The 20,759-nt window shown below is 39.3% G+C and overlaps 1 protein-coding gene across 3 annotated transcripts in view; it reads right to left on the bottom strand.

The window, feature by feature from the left end:
* The window catches only part of Kcnq5 (potassium voltage-gated channel subfamily Q member 5), a 563,627-nt gene that overhangs the window by 170,730 nt on the left and 372,138 nt on the right, over positions 1-20,759 (bottom strand). For all 3 annotated transcript variants that reach the window (XM_060369736.1, XM_060369738.1, XM_060369737.1), the window contains exon 2: positions 17,578-17,668. In XM_060369736.1, coding sequence (XP_060225719.1) covers positions 17,578-17,668 — 91 coding nt within the window. The remainder of the gene's footprint in view (positions 1-17,577; positions 17,669-20,759) is intronic.

Consider the following 20,759-nt stretch of genomic DNA (forward strand, 5'->3'; position numbering starts at 1 on the left):
GAAATTGTGGCACATTTACACAATGGAATACTACCCAGCTATTGAAAACAAGAAAATCATGAAATTTGCAGGCAAATGGATGGAACTAGAAAAGATCATCCTGAGTGAGGTAACCCAGAAACAGAAAGACACATGTGGTATATACTCACTCATAAGCGGATATTTGCCATATAATATAAGATAACCACACTAAAATCCACAGACCTAAAGAAGCTAAATAACAAGGAGTACCTTAAGGATGATGCTTAATTCTCATTCAGAATGGCAAATAAAATAGAATCTTGAAGTGGTTTAAGAGAGGGAATAGGACGGGACCTTATCATAGATGTCCTCTGAAAGACTCACAGCAGGGGATTGAAGTAGATGCTGAGACTCATAGCCAAACTTTGGGCAGAGCACTGAGAGTCTTATGGAAGAGTTGGGGGACAGAAGGACCTAGAAAGGACAGGAGCTCCACAAGAAGATCAACAGAGCCAACAAATCTTGGCCCATGGGGGCGTATAGAGAGTGACGCACCAACTAAGTACCATGCATGCAGAGGACCTAGACCCCCTTCTCAGCTGATAGGCAGCTCAATCTCCATGTAGTAAAGGAAGCAGGGGCTTTCTTTGACATGAATTAGGTTGCCTGCTCTTTGATCAATTCCTCCAGGTAGGACAGCCATGCTAGGCTACAGAGGAAGAGGACGCAAGCAGTCCTAATGAGATTTGATAGGGTGGGGTTAGTTGGTAGGGGAAGTGGGCTCTGTGAACTAGAGAAGGGGGAAGAGGAGAAGAGGGAGAGGGTAGGACCAAGAAGAGACAAGGGAAGGTGCTACAGTCAGGATATAAAGTGAATAAATTATAGAAAAGAAATTTATATAAAAAGGTAACTTCCAGTATGGAGCAAGTATCCAAAATAAAGCAATGGACAAGAGCAATATTACATTTGGCTGAGGCAGGAATAAAAATGACCCCCATAGGATCATAGGGAATGGTAATATTTGAAAGGATTGGGATGTACAGCTTTGTTGGAGGAGTGTGTTACTGGAGGTGAGCTTTAACATTTCAGGAGCTCAAGCCAGACCCAATGGCTCACTTGCTTTTCCTGCTGCCTGCTGATCAGGAGATGCTGCAGCAGCACCATGTCTGCCTGCATATCACTGTGCTTCCCACCATAATAATAATGACTTATTCTCTGATGAACTGTAAGATAGTTCATGTAAGATAGTTCAGTAGCATGTTTCCCTTTATGAGAGTGACTGTAGTCCTGCTGTGTCTTTACGAATAGAACAGAGGCTAAGACAGTGGTGGACAGGCTATTTGCTAAGACTGTACATTCTCCACATGGTGCAGCTAGGGAAATGCATTCAAGAACCACAGGTGGGGCAGGGGAGAGAGATACTTCATATGGTAAAGTGCTTTGCTGCACAGCATGATAATCTCAGTTCAGTCCCCCCAACGAACTAGGCCTGGTGGTTCACATATGTAATCCCAGTGCTGAGACATAAAGGTAGCCAGTTCTCCAGTGTTGCTTGCTGATTAGACTGGTCAGTTTGATGAACTGCAGGTCAGCTGAGAGATTCTGCCTCAAACAAAACAAAACAAAACAACAACAACAACAAAAACAAAACTAAAATCCATCCTGGTATTGGGACAACAGACATCTGTCCCACTGGAACAGAGGAGAAGACGCAGATCTAAGTCTGTGAAGCTACAGATGTCTGAGTTTTGACAAAGATGCCAACAAATGTGTATTGGAGAAAAAGACACCATTTTAAACCAATGCTGCTAGGAAAATCGGTTATCTATGTGTAGAAGAATAAAATGAGATCTTTCTATCTCGCCCTTCACAAAAACAACTCCAAGTGGATCCAATCACTTTTCCCTAGGTGGGTTGCCTTGTCTCGCCTCAATAGAAGAGGCTGAGCTAAGTCCCAATGCAACTCAATGGGCCAGAGTGAGTTTGTAAATGTGGGAGATTCCCCTTTTCTGAGGAGAAAGGGGATGGGGAGGAGGTTGGAGGATGGGACTGGAAGGAGAGGAGTGAGGGGCTGTGATCAGGCTGTAAAATAAATAAATAAATAAATAAATAAATAAACAACTTAATTAAAAAAACAGGCCTAACAATTGAAAGTTTGAAACTAAGGTTTGAGCACTCATAAATAATTTATGAACGTGACTTCAATTGTTCAGGAAATGGTCCACAAACTGACAAATTGGACTTCATGAAATTAAAAACATCTGTACAAAAAAATAAACAGTTAATTGAGTGATGGTAGACTAGATTGGAATTTTTTTTGCCTGCTATTCATGTGACAGAGGACTAATGTATAAAAACATACAAAGAACTAAAAGAAGTGAACAGAAAGAAACAACTCAGTAGAAACAGGCTGCAGAATGGAACAGAGTTCTCAAAAGAAGAAATACAAATGGCCAGTACATGTTTTTAGAAGTACTCAATCTCTTCAGTCATCATGGAGATAAAAATTAAAACCATGATGAGTTCCTAGCTCAAGCCAGTGTCATCAAGATAATGTAGGATATTAAATACTGGCAGAAATGTGGGGTAAAAAGAACCCTCATTGGTTATTGGTGGTAGTGTAAACTGGTGAAGCTGCCGTGAAAATAAATATGGAGGATTACCAAAAAACTGAAAAATGAACTACCTGTTCATTGACCACTACTGGGCTTATACCCAAGAGACTCTATATCCTAATACAGTGATCCTTGCACATCCGTGTTCATTGCTGCTCTATGCACAATAGCTAGAACGTAGAAAAAGCCTTGATGTCCATCATCTGATGACTGGATAAAAAAATGTGGCACACACACACACACAGACACACACACACACAGAACTGCTTCTGCCATAAATAAAAGAGCATTATGAAATCTGCAGGTAAATGAATAGGACAAAATATTGTATTAAACGGGATAACCTAATCCAACTCAGAAAGGCACTTTATATTCTTTCTTATTACACTGATCATAGCTTCTAATTCTTATATATGTGTGTTTATGTGAGAACATGTGTGGAGACCAAGATGCTGTAAAGAGTTCATGAGAGGGAAACAAAGTGGCTTCAGAAGGGAGAGAATAATGGAACACATATGCTGTTAAAACTCCTGTAAGAAATGAACTATTAGAACTAGAAATTTTAAATGGGTATGGGAGGTAGGGAGATGAGGGAAAGAGAGAGGTGAGGATTAATCCAAACTAAGACTATATGAAAAAAGACCCATAAGTAAACCTGCTACTTTATAAGCTAATTTAAAAACATAAAACAATAAAAATAGCTCAAGTGTATTTACACTATGGGAGTAGTCATGACAAAATCCCAGGGCTGGGCATGGACTGCTCTACTACAAGCCATTGGTCAAGAAGTGGTATCCTGAGATCCACCAAACAGTGCATGCCATTACCATTGCTCTTAGAGGCCCACTGGAACTAGATGATAAGGCTTTTGTTACTGAAGACAGCACATACTTTGGTCTCAGGACAGAAAAATTAAACTGGAATTGAGCTAAAAGCTTCCTTAGTGAATCCATCTTTCATAGTGCTGGAACCTCCTATGCTTGAGGCGGGGGGGGGGAGTCATCAATTGTCTTATTCTGTGGACTCTAGATGCTACCCTACCGATATGGCAGGCAAAATGTGCCTCCTGGCTGCCACAGTGGCATGATTATTATGGTGGCAACCAACTACTTTATTTGAGACCCATTCTATGCAAAGGAATTCATATCTGGTACTATAAATCCAGTCAAAAAACCTGTGGCTATTGAGTCCCTCATAGGGAAGCCACTACTGTTTTTCTAAATAAACATGGCATGCACATCAAATTGCCTTCTATACATGTTTATATCCACAGATTAGTACTGCCATCACCTTTAGTCAGAGAAGCTTCTTTTTGCAGTATTATGGCAGTTAGAGCAGAGACGTGTGAGTAGTCAAAGCGCTGTGATTAAGTGACTGTTGAATGTTCAACTCTTGTGTGACTTTATACAATCCCCTCCAAGGCACAGGGAACATTGGGGAGGACAGAAGACAAAAGGTCTGGAGGGAGGGGAAGAGTGTTGTAGAGTGCTGCTTTCTTGGAATGGCAAGTGTTATGCTTATGAACTAATTAAGTCTGTGTTTACCTGCACAGGGCCTGCACAAGGATGGGTGCATAAACATCTCATCATGAATGAGGTAAGGGCCTATTTCTCACTTCTTTCTGAACTAGCTGTGCCAGCTAGCACTTGGCTTGAGTGGGGTTAATGCCTATTGAGGCCACTGAGGCCTGTTCCTCTCTGAGGAACATTAGGCAGTTAATGGTTGAAGTGGGAGATATTAACTTAAGTGATGTAGCTACTGATAAGTTGCTCAAGCTATAATAAATGTTCATGATATCAGCAGCTGTAAATAAACTCATTGGGTCCCACGATAAATCAACCAACCAACCAGCCAGCCAACTAACCGATTAAACAAACAAATAGATACTCACAGAGAGACAAAAAGAAGAAAGACTGGATGGGAAGGGGAAGGGGGTGTGTTGGTGGACAAAAGAGGGTAATTGGGGCGAACATGATAATATACTTTATATACATATATAACTTTTAATAAAACCCCATTGCTGTATATAATTAACAGATGCTAATAAAAGAAGAAAGAAAAAGAAGAAAATAAATAAGATGGTGGCACTGAGGAATGACGATCAAGGTTGATCTACCTCGGTATTAAATGGTATATAATGTGTGCCATTTCTCTCCTCTGACTGACAGCATATTAGTAGCTGCCTGGTGAATAAATTTATAAGAAAGTAAATTAATGAATGAATCTCAGTGAATGAAACAGTGAGCAGCTAAGGTTTAAAAAAATCCTTTAGTGTGAAAGGGTAACTCAAGGAAATGTTTGTCCTAACGGTAGTGGGCCTCTTGATGATACTGCTGAAGGTTCACAATTTTTAATTTCAGCCTGGAGCTCTTCCAGGCTTTTTACTAGATTCTAACCATGATTCCTGACTTTATCACACAACTCATTCTCCTCAGTCAGTTTACATGTGTCATTTATTCATTGCCTAGCTAGTGTCCGTGTTCCTAATTTCACCACTGTTATGAAGCACAGACAAAGACAAAATAGTAGGTCAGCTTGATGAAAGAAACATAGGAATGAGTTGATTAGTTGAGGCCAGAGCCTTCTAGAGACATGTCTGTGCAATTAATTCATAGGTCCTCTTATTTATAAGCATTAAGAAATGAATGCTCAATAGGCATTAGACCCTGTCTTAGTTAAGATTTTATTGCCGTGCAGAGACACCATGATCAAAACAACTCTTCTAAAGGAAAACATTTAATTGGTTTACAGTTCAGAGACTTACTCCATTGTCATCATCGCAGGAAATATAGTGGCATCCGGGTAGACATGGTGTTAGAGAAGTTGCCGAGAGTTCTGCACCTTGATCTGAAGGCAGCAGAGCGTGTAAGACCTCAAAGCCCACCTCCAGACTGACACATTTCCTCCAATGAGGCCACAACTACTCCAACACCATCAGACCTCCTAAGAGTGCCACTCCCTATGGGCCAAGCTTTCAAACATGAGTCCATTGGGGTCTATTCCTGTTCAAACCACCACAGATCCCACTGATTTTGTCTGAGTTCCTCTTTTGCTTATGGCTAGAGCTGATGTTGAATTATACTTAATTCCACCTTATTTTCAAAATTATGTTCAGGAGATCAGGTTATAGGATTGAAAACCAGAGTGAGTCCTCCCTCCTTCCTTGCAGCATTAGTGGTAGTGCTCATACTTTCCACCCTAAAATTGTCACCTTATAGAATTTCCACTCCTTTGATAAGGCTCTTACCCCAGGAGAGATTTCCAGGTTTTCCCAGAATGCTGAGATTTTGCCATCTGAAGTCTCCCTCAACAGTCACAGAGAGTCAAGGCTGGAGGCCTGGAGTACTTGCAAGGTGTCTTTTCCATTCTCCACTCTTCAGGAAGACTCTGTAGATTCACTGTGATTTACAGACCCAGAGGGATCCAGGTTTGCAGTGTTTTCATCAAATCTAGACTGTAATGTTGTTTGTCAAACTGCCACTTACAGCTCAGAATTTCCTCACCTTAGCTGAGATGCTGGCATATTTCTGCATGAGGAAAGGTGGAATTTTGTTTGTCTGTATACTCATGCAGATTTGCTTATAGTGGAGATTTTAAGAGATGATCTCATCTCCTACATTTTACCATTTATTGTTTATAAATTCATGATGTTCAGCTTCATTAGTGTTTTGCTAGATCACGAGTTACTGTGCACAGTAACAAGCAATGAACAGAAATTCTTCCAAGCTAGTGCAGCATCTTAATTATATTTGGGATTTCTAATCCCAGCCCAGAAGCTGGAATGAAGGAGATACTGAAAATATATTAGAATTACAGCAGCAGTCCTAAGTCACAGGATCTGGAGAAGTTAGCAGGGTGATTAATGGATAGGAACAAGGATACTACCTAACTACCAGTAGAAATCTGTAAATATTATTTTTATTAACTCAGATGGAGGTGTTAGATGGGAGCTGTACTCATCAAGCTTTATGAATACATGACGTGGGCTGAGCCTCGAACGTTTCTAACTACCCCTAGGCCTAGGCCTGGAAGCTTCTAGCTTCCATACAATCTAATCTTCTGCAAGCCCAGACCTTGAGGGCATCAACTTCCAGCCTCCATCTGCTAACTCAGCCTTGGAATGTTTTCAGCCTCCAACACTTACTGCTGAATAAGCTCACCCTATCTCTTTCTATCTGAACTCTGGCTGGCTGTTTCAACTCAGCTGTTCTGGCTCAAAACCAATTGGAAAATCTAAAGTCAGTTCCATAGGTCAGTTAGAGCAAAGAGTAGGACTAAAGCCAGCAAGTCAAAGAGCCAAAACCACAGATAAAATAAGTATCTGGCAGGAAGCAAGTCACTGGCAGCTGTGTAGCAACCAAATGGGCAGAATATCCCAGTTCTGAGGAGAAACCCCCCACCAACACTCTGAAAAAAAATAAAAGCTTAATAATGATACAAGATTCAGAGTTCTATTGTGACCTCTAACCTGCACAGCGTCTTCAGAGCATCCCTTCCCTTGGGTTCACACTAGCTGCAATCGGGTTTAGGTTTACACTGTTTTCCAACGAATGCGTCCAATGACTTTCTAAATGACTGCCCTGCTCAGTTCTTGCTCAGTTCAGGCAGATCCTACATCTTGTGCTGTATTCCCGGCACTGTGGTAATTTCAGCATGCCTTTAAAATTTGGCCACCTTTGATTAATTTGCTTGCAGGTATGTATTAAATGTACCCAGCTCTACTTTCAAAAAATTTACAGTCTAAAAGGGACCGGGTGCCTCCTTTTCTCTTTACTTCTCTCTCCCAAATTATTTTGTTCCCTTTTTTTTTTTTTTTTTTTTTTTATCTCTCACTGAGTACTCCTGTCTGGGTCTTTTATGCTTCAAACTACACCTTCCTGAAATGTTTTTTTTTCTTTCTAATATTGCTGTGTAGCTTGAAAATTCACTCTATGTAACTCTCTGATAAAATGCAGCATTCTCAGTGGACCTCTCTAAACCTACACTTAAACTATTGAAACATGTTTTTGTTGTCTTAAACATTTTGTTTGAACACACCTATCTATCTATCTATCTATCTGGCTATCTATCTATCTATCTATCTATCTATCCATCCATCCATCCATCACCTATCTATCCATCTATCTATCTATCTATCTATCTATCTATCTACCGATTATTTTACTATGCTGGCCTGGATTTAGTATGTATAGGAGGCTGTCCTCAGACTCAGAGTTCAACCAACCTGTGTCTGCCTCCCAAATGCTGGGATTAATTGTGTGTGCCACCATACTTGGCTTTTAATTCTTTGAAAGTTACTTAAAACATTGTATGTGGGTGAGTGTATTTCCTGCATGTACGCATGTTCATCATGTGTGTACTGAGTGTCCACAGAAGCTACGAGAAAGCATCTGATTTATTGGAACTGGAATTATAGATGGTTTGGGGATGTCATGTGGATGCTGGGAAACCAACCTCGAGTCCTCTGCAAGAACAGCAAGCGCTTTTAATTTATTGAGCCATCTTTCCAGCCCTAAACTGTTTTGAAAGTACCAATTTACTTCTTTGTTGATTGCATGTGTTCCTCACAAATGGGGCACTCCTTGAAGATAGAGATTGTGACTTTTTTGTTCATTGTTATCTCCCTTCCAGTTCTTAAAGAGAAAGCCTTGAGGTAGAAAGATGGTTCAGCGGTTAGGACACTAGATGCTCCTCCAGAGGATCCAGGTTTGATCTTCAGCACCCGCACATTAGTTCACAACTTCTGCATTTCCAGACAAGAGAGACCTGAGTTCCTTTGCAGAAACTTTCATGCATGTGATACACAGACACCCATACAGACAAAATACCCATACAAGTAAAATTTAAAGAAAGAAAAGAGAAAGAGAAAAGCCTTGGCCACACATCTCATAATTTATAAACTTGTGGGATAAACGAATAATGAAGCTGACACAATGAGAAGATGGTGGTAAGGAGAGCCGGAGAAAGGGGCAGTTTACTCTAAGAGAGAAGGGAGGTGCAGGGCAATCCAAACACAAGGAAATATTTTTAGGGTGTAAGAAAAGCACCCGTTTTTTTCTTTCTATTGTTATCGGTGTTGGATTCTGGTATTTTCTAAAACCTTGTAAAAATTGCCATATTACCTGTTTCTGTACATTACATATATGTAATTTTGAGGAGCTTAAATGGGGCTGAGCATGTAACACGGATGTAAAGACCAGTGGTTCCCAACCTTCCTGATGCTGCAACCCTTTAATACAGTTCACCTTTTTGTGGTGCTCCCCAATCATAATATTACTTAGATGCTACTTCATAACTGCAATTTTACTACTGTTATGACTTATAATGTAAATATACGATACACAGAATATCTGATATGTGACCCCTATGGGGTGTTGACCCACAGGTTGAGAACTGCTGGTGTAGACTATATGCTGATGGGAGTTCATTGATAATGAGCGTTTGCTGGGCTGTATTACAGATAAGTTATGTGACATGCCTACAATGTTTAGTTAGGCAGTAATAGTTATATCAGCAAGGCAGAAACTTCTTTTTTGCTTAATAGTCTTCCAGGCACAGCCGCATTTGCTTAAACTCAACACCTCTCCCCTCTAGTATCTGAAATGCCTTTCCCAGGGAAACTTACTTAATATATTATTATCTGTCAGTGATGGTCCCATGTAGGTGTTTAACCACTCCTGCCTTTTCAGTCATCAGCAGATTGATGAGGGCCATTAGTATCCATGAATCATTCTCACGCTTACTTTCAGTTTCCCTAATAAAAGGAAAGCTCAAGAAAATAATTACAGTTTTCAGTGTTCATTGGGATATTCTGGGAGCTTTCTTCAGTAAATTACAGGGGCGCAAGACACCTCAGAAAACATCACTCATTTCTTATATGCGGTTGCTTGGCATCTCGTAGTCTGTCAGTTCTGTCACAATTACATGATTTATACCCTTGAATGGATTCTTATCTTTACACTCTCTGCTATCCTCTCTCATAATGATCAGTACCAGAAGGTTTAAAGCCCAAGAATAACGGAAAATTGTTATGCATGAAATCCGTACAATTTCATGTGCAAACCTCTTCACGTCGCAAGGACGGGCTGATGTGTTTGTGGCTCTGCACCAATCCAGGCAAGTAGAAAATGGCAACAGCATCTCTAATTCTTCAATACTATGGTGTACAGTGTGGATAGTCATACAGCAAGTGAAAACACATCCACAATTACAGAGGAAACAGATAGCACTGATTAATTATGTTGTTATCAGCTTTTCAAATGGCTTCTCTTGAGAAAGAGGCTCACTACAGATTTTTTTAAAAATAGTAAACATTACTACTGTGCTTAAGATATAATCAGATCAGCCTAATTTAGATTTTACACATCTCAAGAATTAAAGCACTACGTAGAACAAACAAACAAACAGTCAAATAACAAAGGAACCCATGTCTGCTTTGCTAAATGGAATGTTATCAGCCAGTGCAAACAGCTTCTCTCTACAAGAGTTCAGACATTAAGATGTTTGGAAAGATCCTGACAATTGACCACTTGCGTAGTATGCATCCAGATGGTGGGCACAATCCATTTGGTATTTGGAGTCTACAAAATGGCATGAACATAACAGAGAAAACACATCAAGATGGTCTTTGATATATTATTGGGATTTATATTGGCATTCCTTTATTGCTCATTTTATCAGTTCCAATTAAAAACTGAAAATAACATGTCACTTTCACTCAACTGAAGAGCTTGTCTGTTTAAAATGTGATGAATTTTTTTTTATTTACAAGTCTAATAGTTTAAAATTAACCTAGAAGGCAGTAAATTGCCCAATGGGTTAGAAATTATTAAATAGTATTGTTCTCAAGACAAGATGGACACAAATGTTAAATTGTACAACCTCGGGCTATCAACATAAACAAGACAAGACAATGCTTTTCACCAGTCCTACCTGGAAATAGAAAGTTTTACTTAAAAGCCCCTGTGAACAAAGTGAGCTGGGGCTAGAAAAGTGAAACTGTGCTTTTGATCTTTTGATTACTCCAGGATCAGCTAGCCAACTGCAAAATAGTTTTTAGAATTCTTGCTGTAAAGTGGTATAAACTGACAAAGCCATTTGTGATGATTTTGTAAGTGGACCTTTTTATGAGGAAGTAAACTCTCTGATGGAAGGGGAAACTGTGATGAGTAGCACTTGATTTATGGAATCATGAAGTGGCCTTGAACATTAAGCTTCTCCAGGGTGTGGAACACACATTGGTTAGTCTTGAAAAAAAGAAGATGAGAGCTAGCTTGGTACTTGAAGACAGCAGGCATTTTACTTGGTGGCTTTTAGTTGGCAAAGTCTGAGTCGAAACCATGGCTCTGTTTTGTACTTAGAATTTACTTAGCACCATTCTTAGCTGGATGGCTAATTTACCAAACGTTAAAGCTGAGGAGGGAGAGACTTCTATTGTAAAACACACTTCTTTTTGTTTAAGTAAGAAACCAAAGAGCCAAACAAGCAGTATTAAAATGCAGCAGATCCATTTCAGTCTCAGAATTTCAAACTATAGAGAATTACCATCACTTTAAATTAATCCTGAAATTCAGACACACAGATACATATATGATGTAGAGTCATAAATCTTATTCCCAGAGAGAGGACAAAATAAACAACTTGATTTCATCCAGAGCTGTCCTGATTAATGCTTACATCAGCACAACACATACACACACATTTTAATTTTTATTACATTTTCTTTATATAATATATTTTGGTCATATTTTTCCCTTCCTGCAACTCCTCACAGGTTCTAGCCAACTCCCTAACCATTCAATTTCATGTTATTTTTCTGAGCCTCATAATCATCATCATTGTCATCGTCATCTCACAAACAATGGAAAACAACAACAAAGAAAACAAAAATAAATCAAACTAATTAAGTCCCCTGCCCAGCCCAGTCCAGCCCCACAGCAGATCACCCACAGGGCCATGACCTTCCTTTCTGACTCTACTCACTGGATCTACTCCAAACTACATGGCAGACCCAGATTTTCTCCTTTCTATGAAAGCTTTCAGGGTCTACTTTTAGCCTATCCCATCCCTTTGTGCCAGACTCTAATACTTGGAAACTCAATCTACCCAGGAACCCAGTAGCCCCACCTGGCCAAGACTCAGAAGCACTCACTACTCCAGCCACTGCATGTTTCTAAGATCCAGAGAGGGCTACAGAAACCAAAGAATGAAACACCACTCAACAAAGACAAGACCAGATAACAACAACTAAAATTATAAACACCAAAACTTAGATACCTAGACATCAGTGTAAAGACACAATCAGTGAACACCAGGACAATATGTCTTGACCACAACACAGCTATTCCTTCACAGGAAAACCACCACCACTACCACCACCACCACCAATAAAACAACACAATAACAGGAATCAACAAACTCTGCTTATTGATAATGTTCAACATTAATGGCTTCAACTTTCCAATAAAACATACAGACTAACAAATTGTATTCAAAACCAGGATCCATTCTATTCTTACATCCAACACACACACATTAACATCAAGGATGAATATCACTTCAGAGTGAAAGGATAGAAAAAGTTATTCCTAGGAAATGGACCCAAGAAGCAAGCTGGTGTGGCCATCTTAATACTTGACCAAAAGAGACTTCAAACCAAAACTAATCAGAAGAGGGAGGGGAGGACTACATCAAAGGAAAACTCTACCAAGAGGACATCTTAATTATAAACGTTTGTGCACCAACTACAGAGGCAAACCAAAATCATAAAGGAAACCTTGTTATATATAAAAATCACATACTGACAGTCACACAGTGATAGTGGGAAATTTCAATACTGCTCTCTCTACAATAGACAGGTCTTCCAGACAAAAAAATAACAGAGACATGCTGGAGCTAATTTATGTCACAAATAAAATAGACCTACCAGATTTTTATAGACGATTTCACCCAAACACAAAAGAATACACCTTCCTTTCCGCACCTTATGGAATTTTTTTTAACTGACCACAAATTTGGACACAAGGTAAGACTCAAAAGATACAAGAAAATTGAAATAACATCCTGCATCCTATCTAAGCACCATGAGTTAAAGTTGGACCTCAACAATGGCAGAAAAACATAAAGCTTACAAATTCATGGAAGCTGAGCAGAAATTAAGAAAGAAACAAAAAAAAAATAGAATTGAAGGAAAATGAAAGTGTAACATACCCAAATTTAAGGGACACAATGAAGGTGGTTCTAAGAAGCAAAATCATAGCACTAAGAGCTTATGTTAAAAACTCTTGCCTGATGCGTCTAAAACAAAAAGGGGGAACTGTAGAGAGCTGCATAATGCTGCGCCTTAAAGATGGAGCTGGTTTCCGCCTTCCACCTTCCCGATGGTGAGTGCTCTCTGTCACAAACAACTCCACATTTGGCTAAGGCTGAGGATCTGGCTTGCTTCCATGTATGTGGACCTATCTGCATTGCCCACATGGCACGCTGGGGTTGGCTACCTAGAGGCTATTTAAGCTGTGGGCTGGCTTTCCCCAGGGTCAGATGATTGTTCAATGTTCCTGAATAAACTGCATTGAAAAAAAAAATAAAAAAATAAAACTAACCAACCAACCAAAAACCAGAGAGATCTCATATTGGTAACTTAAAACCTTAAAGATCTAGCATAAAAAGAAGAAATCTCACCCAAAAGCAATAATCATCGAGAAATAATCAAACTCAGCACTGAAATAAATAAAATAGAAATAAACAAACAACAACAAAATAATACAAAGAATCTATGAGATGAAGCATTGATTCTCTGAGAAAATCAGTAAAACTGATAAGCACTTAAATAAGTTAAAAAGAAGACAGAAAGAGAAGATCCAAATTAATAAAACAGAGATGAAAATGGGGTTGATGTACCAAAAGACATGGAGGAAATACAGAGAATCAAAATGACATACTTAAAAATCTGTATTTCTCCTTCTTCTGATGCCCATCCTCTTTGCCTTTCTGAATGGGGATTGAGCATTTTAGCCAGAGTCCTCCTTCTTGATTAGTTTCTTAGGGTGTGTAGATTTTAGTAGGTTTATCCTATATTATATATCTAATATCCACTTATGAGTGAATATATACCCTGTGTGCCTTTCTGCTTCTGGGACACCTCACTCAGGATGATCTTTTCCAGTTCCCACCATTTACCTACAAATTTCATGATTCCCTTGTTTTTTATTGCTGAGTAATTTTCCATTGTGTAGATGTACCACAATTTCTGTATCCAGTGGAGGGGCATCTGAGTTGTTTCCAGCTTCTGGCTATTACAAATAAAGCTGCTACAAACATGGCTGAGCAAACAGGGAACAAGTCAGGAACCTGCCACAGAGGGCCTATGAAAGGCTCTACCTTGCAGCATATCAAAACAGATGCTGAGACTTGTGGCCAACCTTTGGGCAGAGTGCAGGGAATCTTATAAAAGAAGTGGGAAATAGTAAGATCTGGAGAGGATAAGAGCTCCACAAAGAGAGCAAAAGAACCAAAAAATCTGGGCACAGGGGTCTTTTCTGAGACTGATACTCCAACCAAGGAACATGCATGGAGATAACCTAGAACCCCTGCACAGGTGTAGCCCATGGCAGTTCAGTGTCCAAGTGGGTTCCATAGTAATGGGAATAGGGACTGCTTCTGACATGAACTGATTGTCCTGCTTGTTGATCACCTCCCCCTGACAGGGGAGCAGCCTTACCAGGCCACAGAGGAAAACAATGCAGCCACTCCTGATGAGACCTAATAGACTAGGATCAGAAAGAAGAAAAGGAAGACCTCCTCTATCAGTGGACTTGGGGAGGGGCATGCATGAAGAAGGGGGAGGGAGGGAGCTACAGGGGGGATACAAAGTGAATGAAGTGTAATTAATAAAAATTTAAAAAATAAAAATAAAAAACCTGCATTTCACCAAATTAAAAAACCTAAAAAGAAAGAATAAATTTCCTTATATATACCACCTACTGAAGTAAAATCAAGACAAGGTAAGTAATTTAAACAAACCTATAACCCCTAGTGAAATAGAAGTAGTAATTTAAAGTCTCCCAACCATAAAAAAACCCTGTGCCAGATGGATTTAGTACAAAATTTAACAGATTTTTAAAGAAGAATTAATGCTAATATTTTATAAATTTTTCTGCACAATAAAAACAGAAGAAACATTGCCTGATTCTTTTTACAAGGCCACAATTACACTAGCACCTAAATCACACAAAGACCCAATTAAAAAAAAAAAGAATTACAAACTAATTTCCCTTATGAATGTAGATGCAAAATTTCAATAAAGAATTTGCAAACTGAATACAAGAACACATAAAAAAAAGAGCATTCACTATGATCAAGTAGGATTCATCCCATAGATGAAGGGATATTAAAAACCCATAAGGTGATAACTGTAATATATCATATAAATAGACTGGAAGAAGAAGGAGGAGGAGGAGAAGGAGGAGGAGAAGGAGGAGGAGGAGGAGGAGGAGGAGGAGGAGGAGGAGGAGGAGGAGGAGGAGGAGGAGGAGAAGGAAGGAGAAGGAGGAGGAGAAGGAAGGAGAAGGAAGGAGGAGAAGAAGAAGACAACGATGCATGATAGTCTTTAACTGTCTACTATATTTATGCATATATAAAAATGCATGTATTAATAAATATAATGTATATGCTGTGTTAACTCATTTTGAAAAATATTAAAATGTGAACTTTTTTTTTTCAACTTGTCAATTCCCAGTGAAGAAAGAAAAACCACAATTGTTTTAAGTTGTTTTATTTGAATTTCTTCTTAAAGACAAAATGAAGGTTTGTTTGTTTGTTTGTTTGAGATAGCACTGAATCTTAGCTTTGTAATATAGTCTACATATTTCTGGACAAGTCTTTAGAGCATACTTTAGCTTTAAAGCTGATACCCTGAAAATGTAACGCTATAGCCCCCAAGTAGCAAAAGTAGCAAATTCTTCCCACCACTTGAGACTGTGTAACAGTACCCTTCTGAAATGTCTCTCTTTGCAGCAGGATGAGGTCATTGCTCAAAATGAAGGCTCTCCTGCACAAGTACACTGCTTTGTTCCTCTCAGTCTGAAGATGCTCAAGACTGACTAGGTCAGGGCTAGGAGTGCAGCTAGCAGGAGAGCACCTGCCTAGAATGAGTGATAACCCAAGCTCACCCATAAAGCATCATCAAAACGATGAACAGTGCCAGCATCCTGGTTGCTAGATACGATCAGTTGTTTATGAGACAGCACTTTTGGAAAAGTCAGAATTTGGATCATGTTGTGGTTTGCAAAGGCTGAAATCATGTAAGTCACATGGGTTCCCTTTTGCTGTTTAGAAACTGACTAGTGAAGGTGTCACTTGTGATCAGGGAGTTTTGAGGAGATAAACCAGCAGTTTTGGATGCTTGACTTGGTTCTGAATGAAACCTCTTTATGGGATTCCTGCTGGCTGATTTGTTCTAAAGATACACTCATTCATGCAGTTGATTAAGTCTTTATTTTTTGATTTTATTCCAAGATGTGAAAGTCGTATTTACATTTTCAAAGTACAATTTCTGGTTCTGTGTGGACCTAAGGTCAGCTGAGCCTTAGATGTCAGGCTTCAAAAATCATTAGTACAGAGGAGCGGACCAAGCTAAGAGCCTACTTACTCCCCAAGTGGAAACTGTGTGAATGGAACAGACCCCCAGACCTCCAGAATACCTTTCCTTTTTCTGTCCCCTCCTTTGTATTTAGAAATCAAAGTCATAACGTTAGTGACGTAGCACTGAACACAAAGTGTATGGAGACAAGTTGGAGTAGATTCATTCTCAACTCAAAAATGATTCCTCCCTCATATAATACTGATGGACTTGGTGATGTCTTAGCAACATGAAGCAAAAAGTCGGCCATACGAATGCACAGGGCAAGAAAGCATCTGTCCCCTCTCATGTTACATGAGTTGAAATCTTTCCTTTCCCACCTCCATGACACAGAATCTTTGCAAATTTAATGACTGTCACATGCAGTCAATCTCTGTTAATTCACAGAAAGCATCTTATGCCGTCTCCCCTCCTTCCTCTGTTTCACCGCACTTTATAGAATTGAGTTGCTCCAGCTCATTCGCACAGTTCTGAGACTTTGGGACGAAGTGAGCCAGGTTAAAATGGATGTAAATGAACCAAACGTTCAATCAGGTGTGATTGGAGCATACAGTATTATGCGTTCATTGTAATAGAAACTATAAGAGCTTAAAAGGCTCAGAATAACCCAGACTAAAATATCTTGGGGTCTTTTTCCATTTTAAAGAGAATTGGATAATTCTGTGTGGTTGAGGACTGACAGCATAATGGAAACAGAGAAATCTGCAGTTTCTCACCAGGTAACTGCATTAGCAACGAACTCATAATACAGTCAGTTAGTTGAAAAGAGCATAAAAGTCCTTCTGTTTTCCTATGAGGAACCACATTCACACAGTTTTTTAGCCAATTAGACTTAGGCACTGCTAAATTTAGTTATTGGAAAGTGCTTTTTACCTTGTAGCTTTTAGCAATAATGAGAAATCACATGTATGCTGACTTTTGTGGTAATTGTTTATTAGCAGGAACAAATATAATCAAAGCTGCCCTTAAACATTGCCTCCCTCTCATGATACACCTACAGAACACAATGTTTTTGTCTAATAGCATCCTGAATATTTCTGCATGGATTTCTCATGCTTGACTATAGGTTACATTGGTGGCAAAATACTTCGGTAATCTTTGATATTTTTATGTTTCATAGTAACAACATTTCTGAATAGAAGATAGTATAAAATGCACAGCATAAATGTTACACAGTTGTTTTACTTACATAAACTTTATGCACATTCATATATAAATTATATATATTGCATTTATTATGTATATTTATTATATATTATAATTTATATAATATATAATTGTACATATAATTTATATATAATATATAATTGTATATATGTGTGTATATATACATACATACATACATACATACATCTCACTTACCAGAATTAAGAGGCAACTTGAAGCCAATTTTGTGTGCTCAGGGATGGTAGAAAACACTGACAAAATCAAGCAACCAAATACAAGGAGAAAACTGCAAAATAACAGAAAAAGAGAAGTTTGATAAGAACCATGCCGAGTCATCACAAAACAAACAAAACAGCAGATCCACTTGAACATGCTTGAACTAATTCCTGAGCATTTTAAATATCAGAGTGCTGTATAATTAGCATAGATGGGACTCTTTTGCAAATTAACTGATGAAGATTTGATGGCGGGTGTTGATTCATAGGCAGTGTACATGTGCGTGTCAGTGTGTGTGTGTGTGTGTGGTGGTAGTGTATTTAAATGTTAACACTTAAGAATCTGTGATTTCCCATACAACTCCTCACCTAAGCAAGGCCTAAGCAAGACTGAAGAGTGGTTCCTGCTCTCCTATCTGTGAATGCCTATTGCAGCCACTCTCCTTTCTAAGAAGAGGCAAACACCACTTTTTTGCGAAGTCTGTAAACTGCCAGGCTTTGCATGTCATGATTGCTAAGCTGCATGCCCATTGCCAGGATCTGACAGTGCTTATGGATTATAATGTATAATTTTTTACATTAATAGGATGAACAGGGAAAAAGGATGATTTTTTTTTCTGCCACCTGTGCACTTTCTATCTCTGCAGTTAAGTTGTTAAAGGAAAGGGTTTGAAGCTCATTTTACTCACATTTTAATGACAGGCATCAAAAGTAATGAGCAAGTATTTTCTATTAATCACTATAATGATGTTTCTGCAAGTATGGGACTTCTAGGATTGTGGAAAGGGTAAGGGTGAAGGCTGAGCTTTTGAGGAAAATCTCAAATAAAAGGGAAGTCTATCCAAAGCTGCCGCTGGAACGCAAACTCTTAAAACAAACCAGAAACCTTTAGCAAAGTGCCAGAGACTAAATACTTGTGTTCAGAAAATTAATAAAATAAGGACTTCCCTATTACAGAGGAATTAAACTTGACCTCCTTGTAGCTTGCACCAAGAAGATTTGTAAGTCCATTGACCATACTAGACTAACAGTGTCCTAATCTCCAGTCAGGGATTGACTGTTGAAAGTTTTAGATAGAAATCTTTTTTATTGAAAATAGATTTTTCTCTCACCCCAATCCCGGTGTTTATTCCCTCCTCCCAGCTGCCCTCCCATTTTCCCTCTCCCCCAGGTCCACTCTCCTTCCATTTTCCTTCAGAAAACAGCAGGTTTCCAAGTGACAACAACCAAACGCGACAAAATAAGCTAGAACCAGAAAGGCAAAAGACCTGTGCAGAGGCTGGACAAGGCAACCTAACAGGAGAAAAAGAACCCCAAGAGCAGGCAAAAGGAGTCAGAGACTCACCACCTCCCAGTGTTAGGTGACACAGGGATCACCAACCTAATAACTGTAACATGTATGTAGACCTGGTGAAGACCATTGTAGTCCCCACACTTACCACTTCAGTTTCTGTGGCTCATATGAACCCTGCTTTTTTGACTGAGTGGGCCACATTTTCCTGGTATCCTCCAGCCCCTCTGACTCCTACAATCTTTCCTTCCCTTCTTCCATGGGATTCATCATTTCAAACCCTGACTCTTCCCTTTTAACACCTCCTTGTTGATCCCAATCTGTTTCAAATCCATGACCTTTTCTTATGCAAATATATATATATCATGTATATGCATAAATATACAAAACTCACTGAACCCACTTAGCGTTGCTCGTATGTATGTGTTTAGGGCAGACCACTTGGGGTTGGATAATAGACCGGTGAGTTAACTCCTAGAGAAAATGGATTCTCCCTCCCCCCAGCAGCCACTGCCTGCCTACAGTTTTTCATGTAGAGGTGGGCCTTGTAAAACACTGGCACGTTGGCTATTGCTTTGAAATGTTCATTCCACCACAGTAAGGAAAACATATCAATCACAGCTTAGGAAAAATATTCTCTAAGGAGCCATCTAGCAAATATTTCAATCTGTCAGGTCATTCTGATTGTCATAACTACTTGGTTTTACTCTTGTAATATGAATGCTGCTATAGACAACAGACTGGTGGCAATAAAACTTTATTTATAAAGGGAATAATTGTTAGCGGTATATCTGTAATATAACACCTATGTGGACAATACAAATACAATACAATACAATACAATACAATACAATACAATACAATACAATACAATACAATTTTGGAAGAGAGGGCAGAAAGACTGTAAAAGCAGGAATGCCAGAACGCCTGGTGCTGGATAGTGTCTTCTAGACTTGACGGGTACGTGCTGTGTCCATGAAGTCTTAACAACAAAATTCCCTAAACAAGACCTGAAAATGACAATACCCCTCAACATGTCAGCGCTTTATAAGGCCCACTCCTACATGAAGAACTATAGGCAGTAAGTGGCTGTTGAGGGTGGGGAAATCCATTTTCTCTAGGAATTAACTCCCCAATAGGTTCTCCAATGCAAAATAAAAATGAAGCGGTAGTTGTTTAAAATTATTTAGTATCTCATGACTAAGCAAGGCAGCATGAAACGCAGTTGGAACTGCTTTCAAATGTGGGTATCTATGAGAACACAGAGGTTGCATGTCCGTTGGACTGGGCCTGGGGTTAAAGGAGACTTCCTGGGCAACCCATGACTAAACCGTCCTGAAGGTGCAGATGGAGCAGAATGGCTGGGGTAAAGGAATACTCTAGTCCACAGGACTGTATGGATCTGGGTGAGATGCCAGCATGTGCCTAGATTTCATTAATTCACCAGGCAGCTGGAGCTGGTGGACACCTGCAAGGCAGCTCATCTTCTAATGAAGAAGAGTGAAGAAGGGCAGCCTGTAAATAAATCCATGTGTCTGTACAGCAGTCATTTCGGTCCAGAAAAATGTGTATTGAGCAGCCTTATTATTGGGAAACACAGCATGTCAAAATGGCCAAGTTCACAGATCAGCTGAGGAATTTATACACACAGGGAAATGGACGAGGTGTACACACGGGAGGGTAATGGAAAGCAGGGAAAGATGAGTACTTTGTGTTTGAGATGGGCTTCGTGCTTCAGCACAAGACATTTACTAGAGAAACACATCCAAGAATGAAGTAGAACACAGAAGCTGCAAGCCAGCAGAGGAGAAGCTTCTGGGATAGATTCTGTATTTAGTTTAGTAGCTATTGAAGACTGTGGAAACGGTATT

This window comes from Meriones unguiculatus, chromosome 16, assembly GCF_030254825.1.
Source record: "Meriones unguiculatus strain TT.TT164.6M chromosome 16, Bangor_MerUng_6.1, whole genome shotgun sequence".
Taxonomy (NCBI): domain Eukaryota; kingdom Metazoa; phylum Chordata; class Mammalia; order Rodentia; family Muridae; genus Meriones; species Meriones unguiculatus.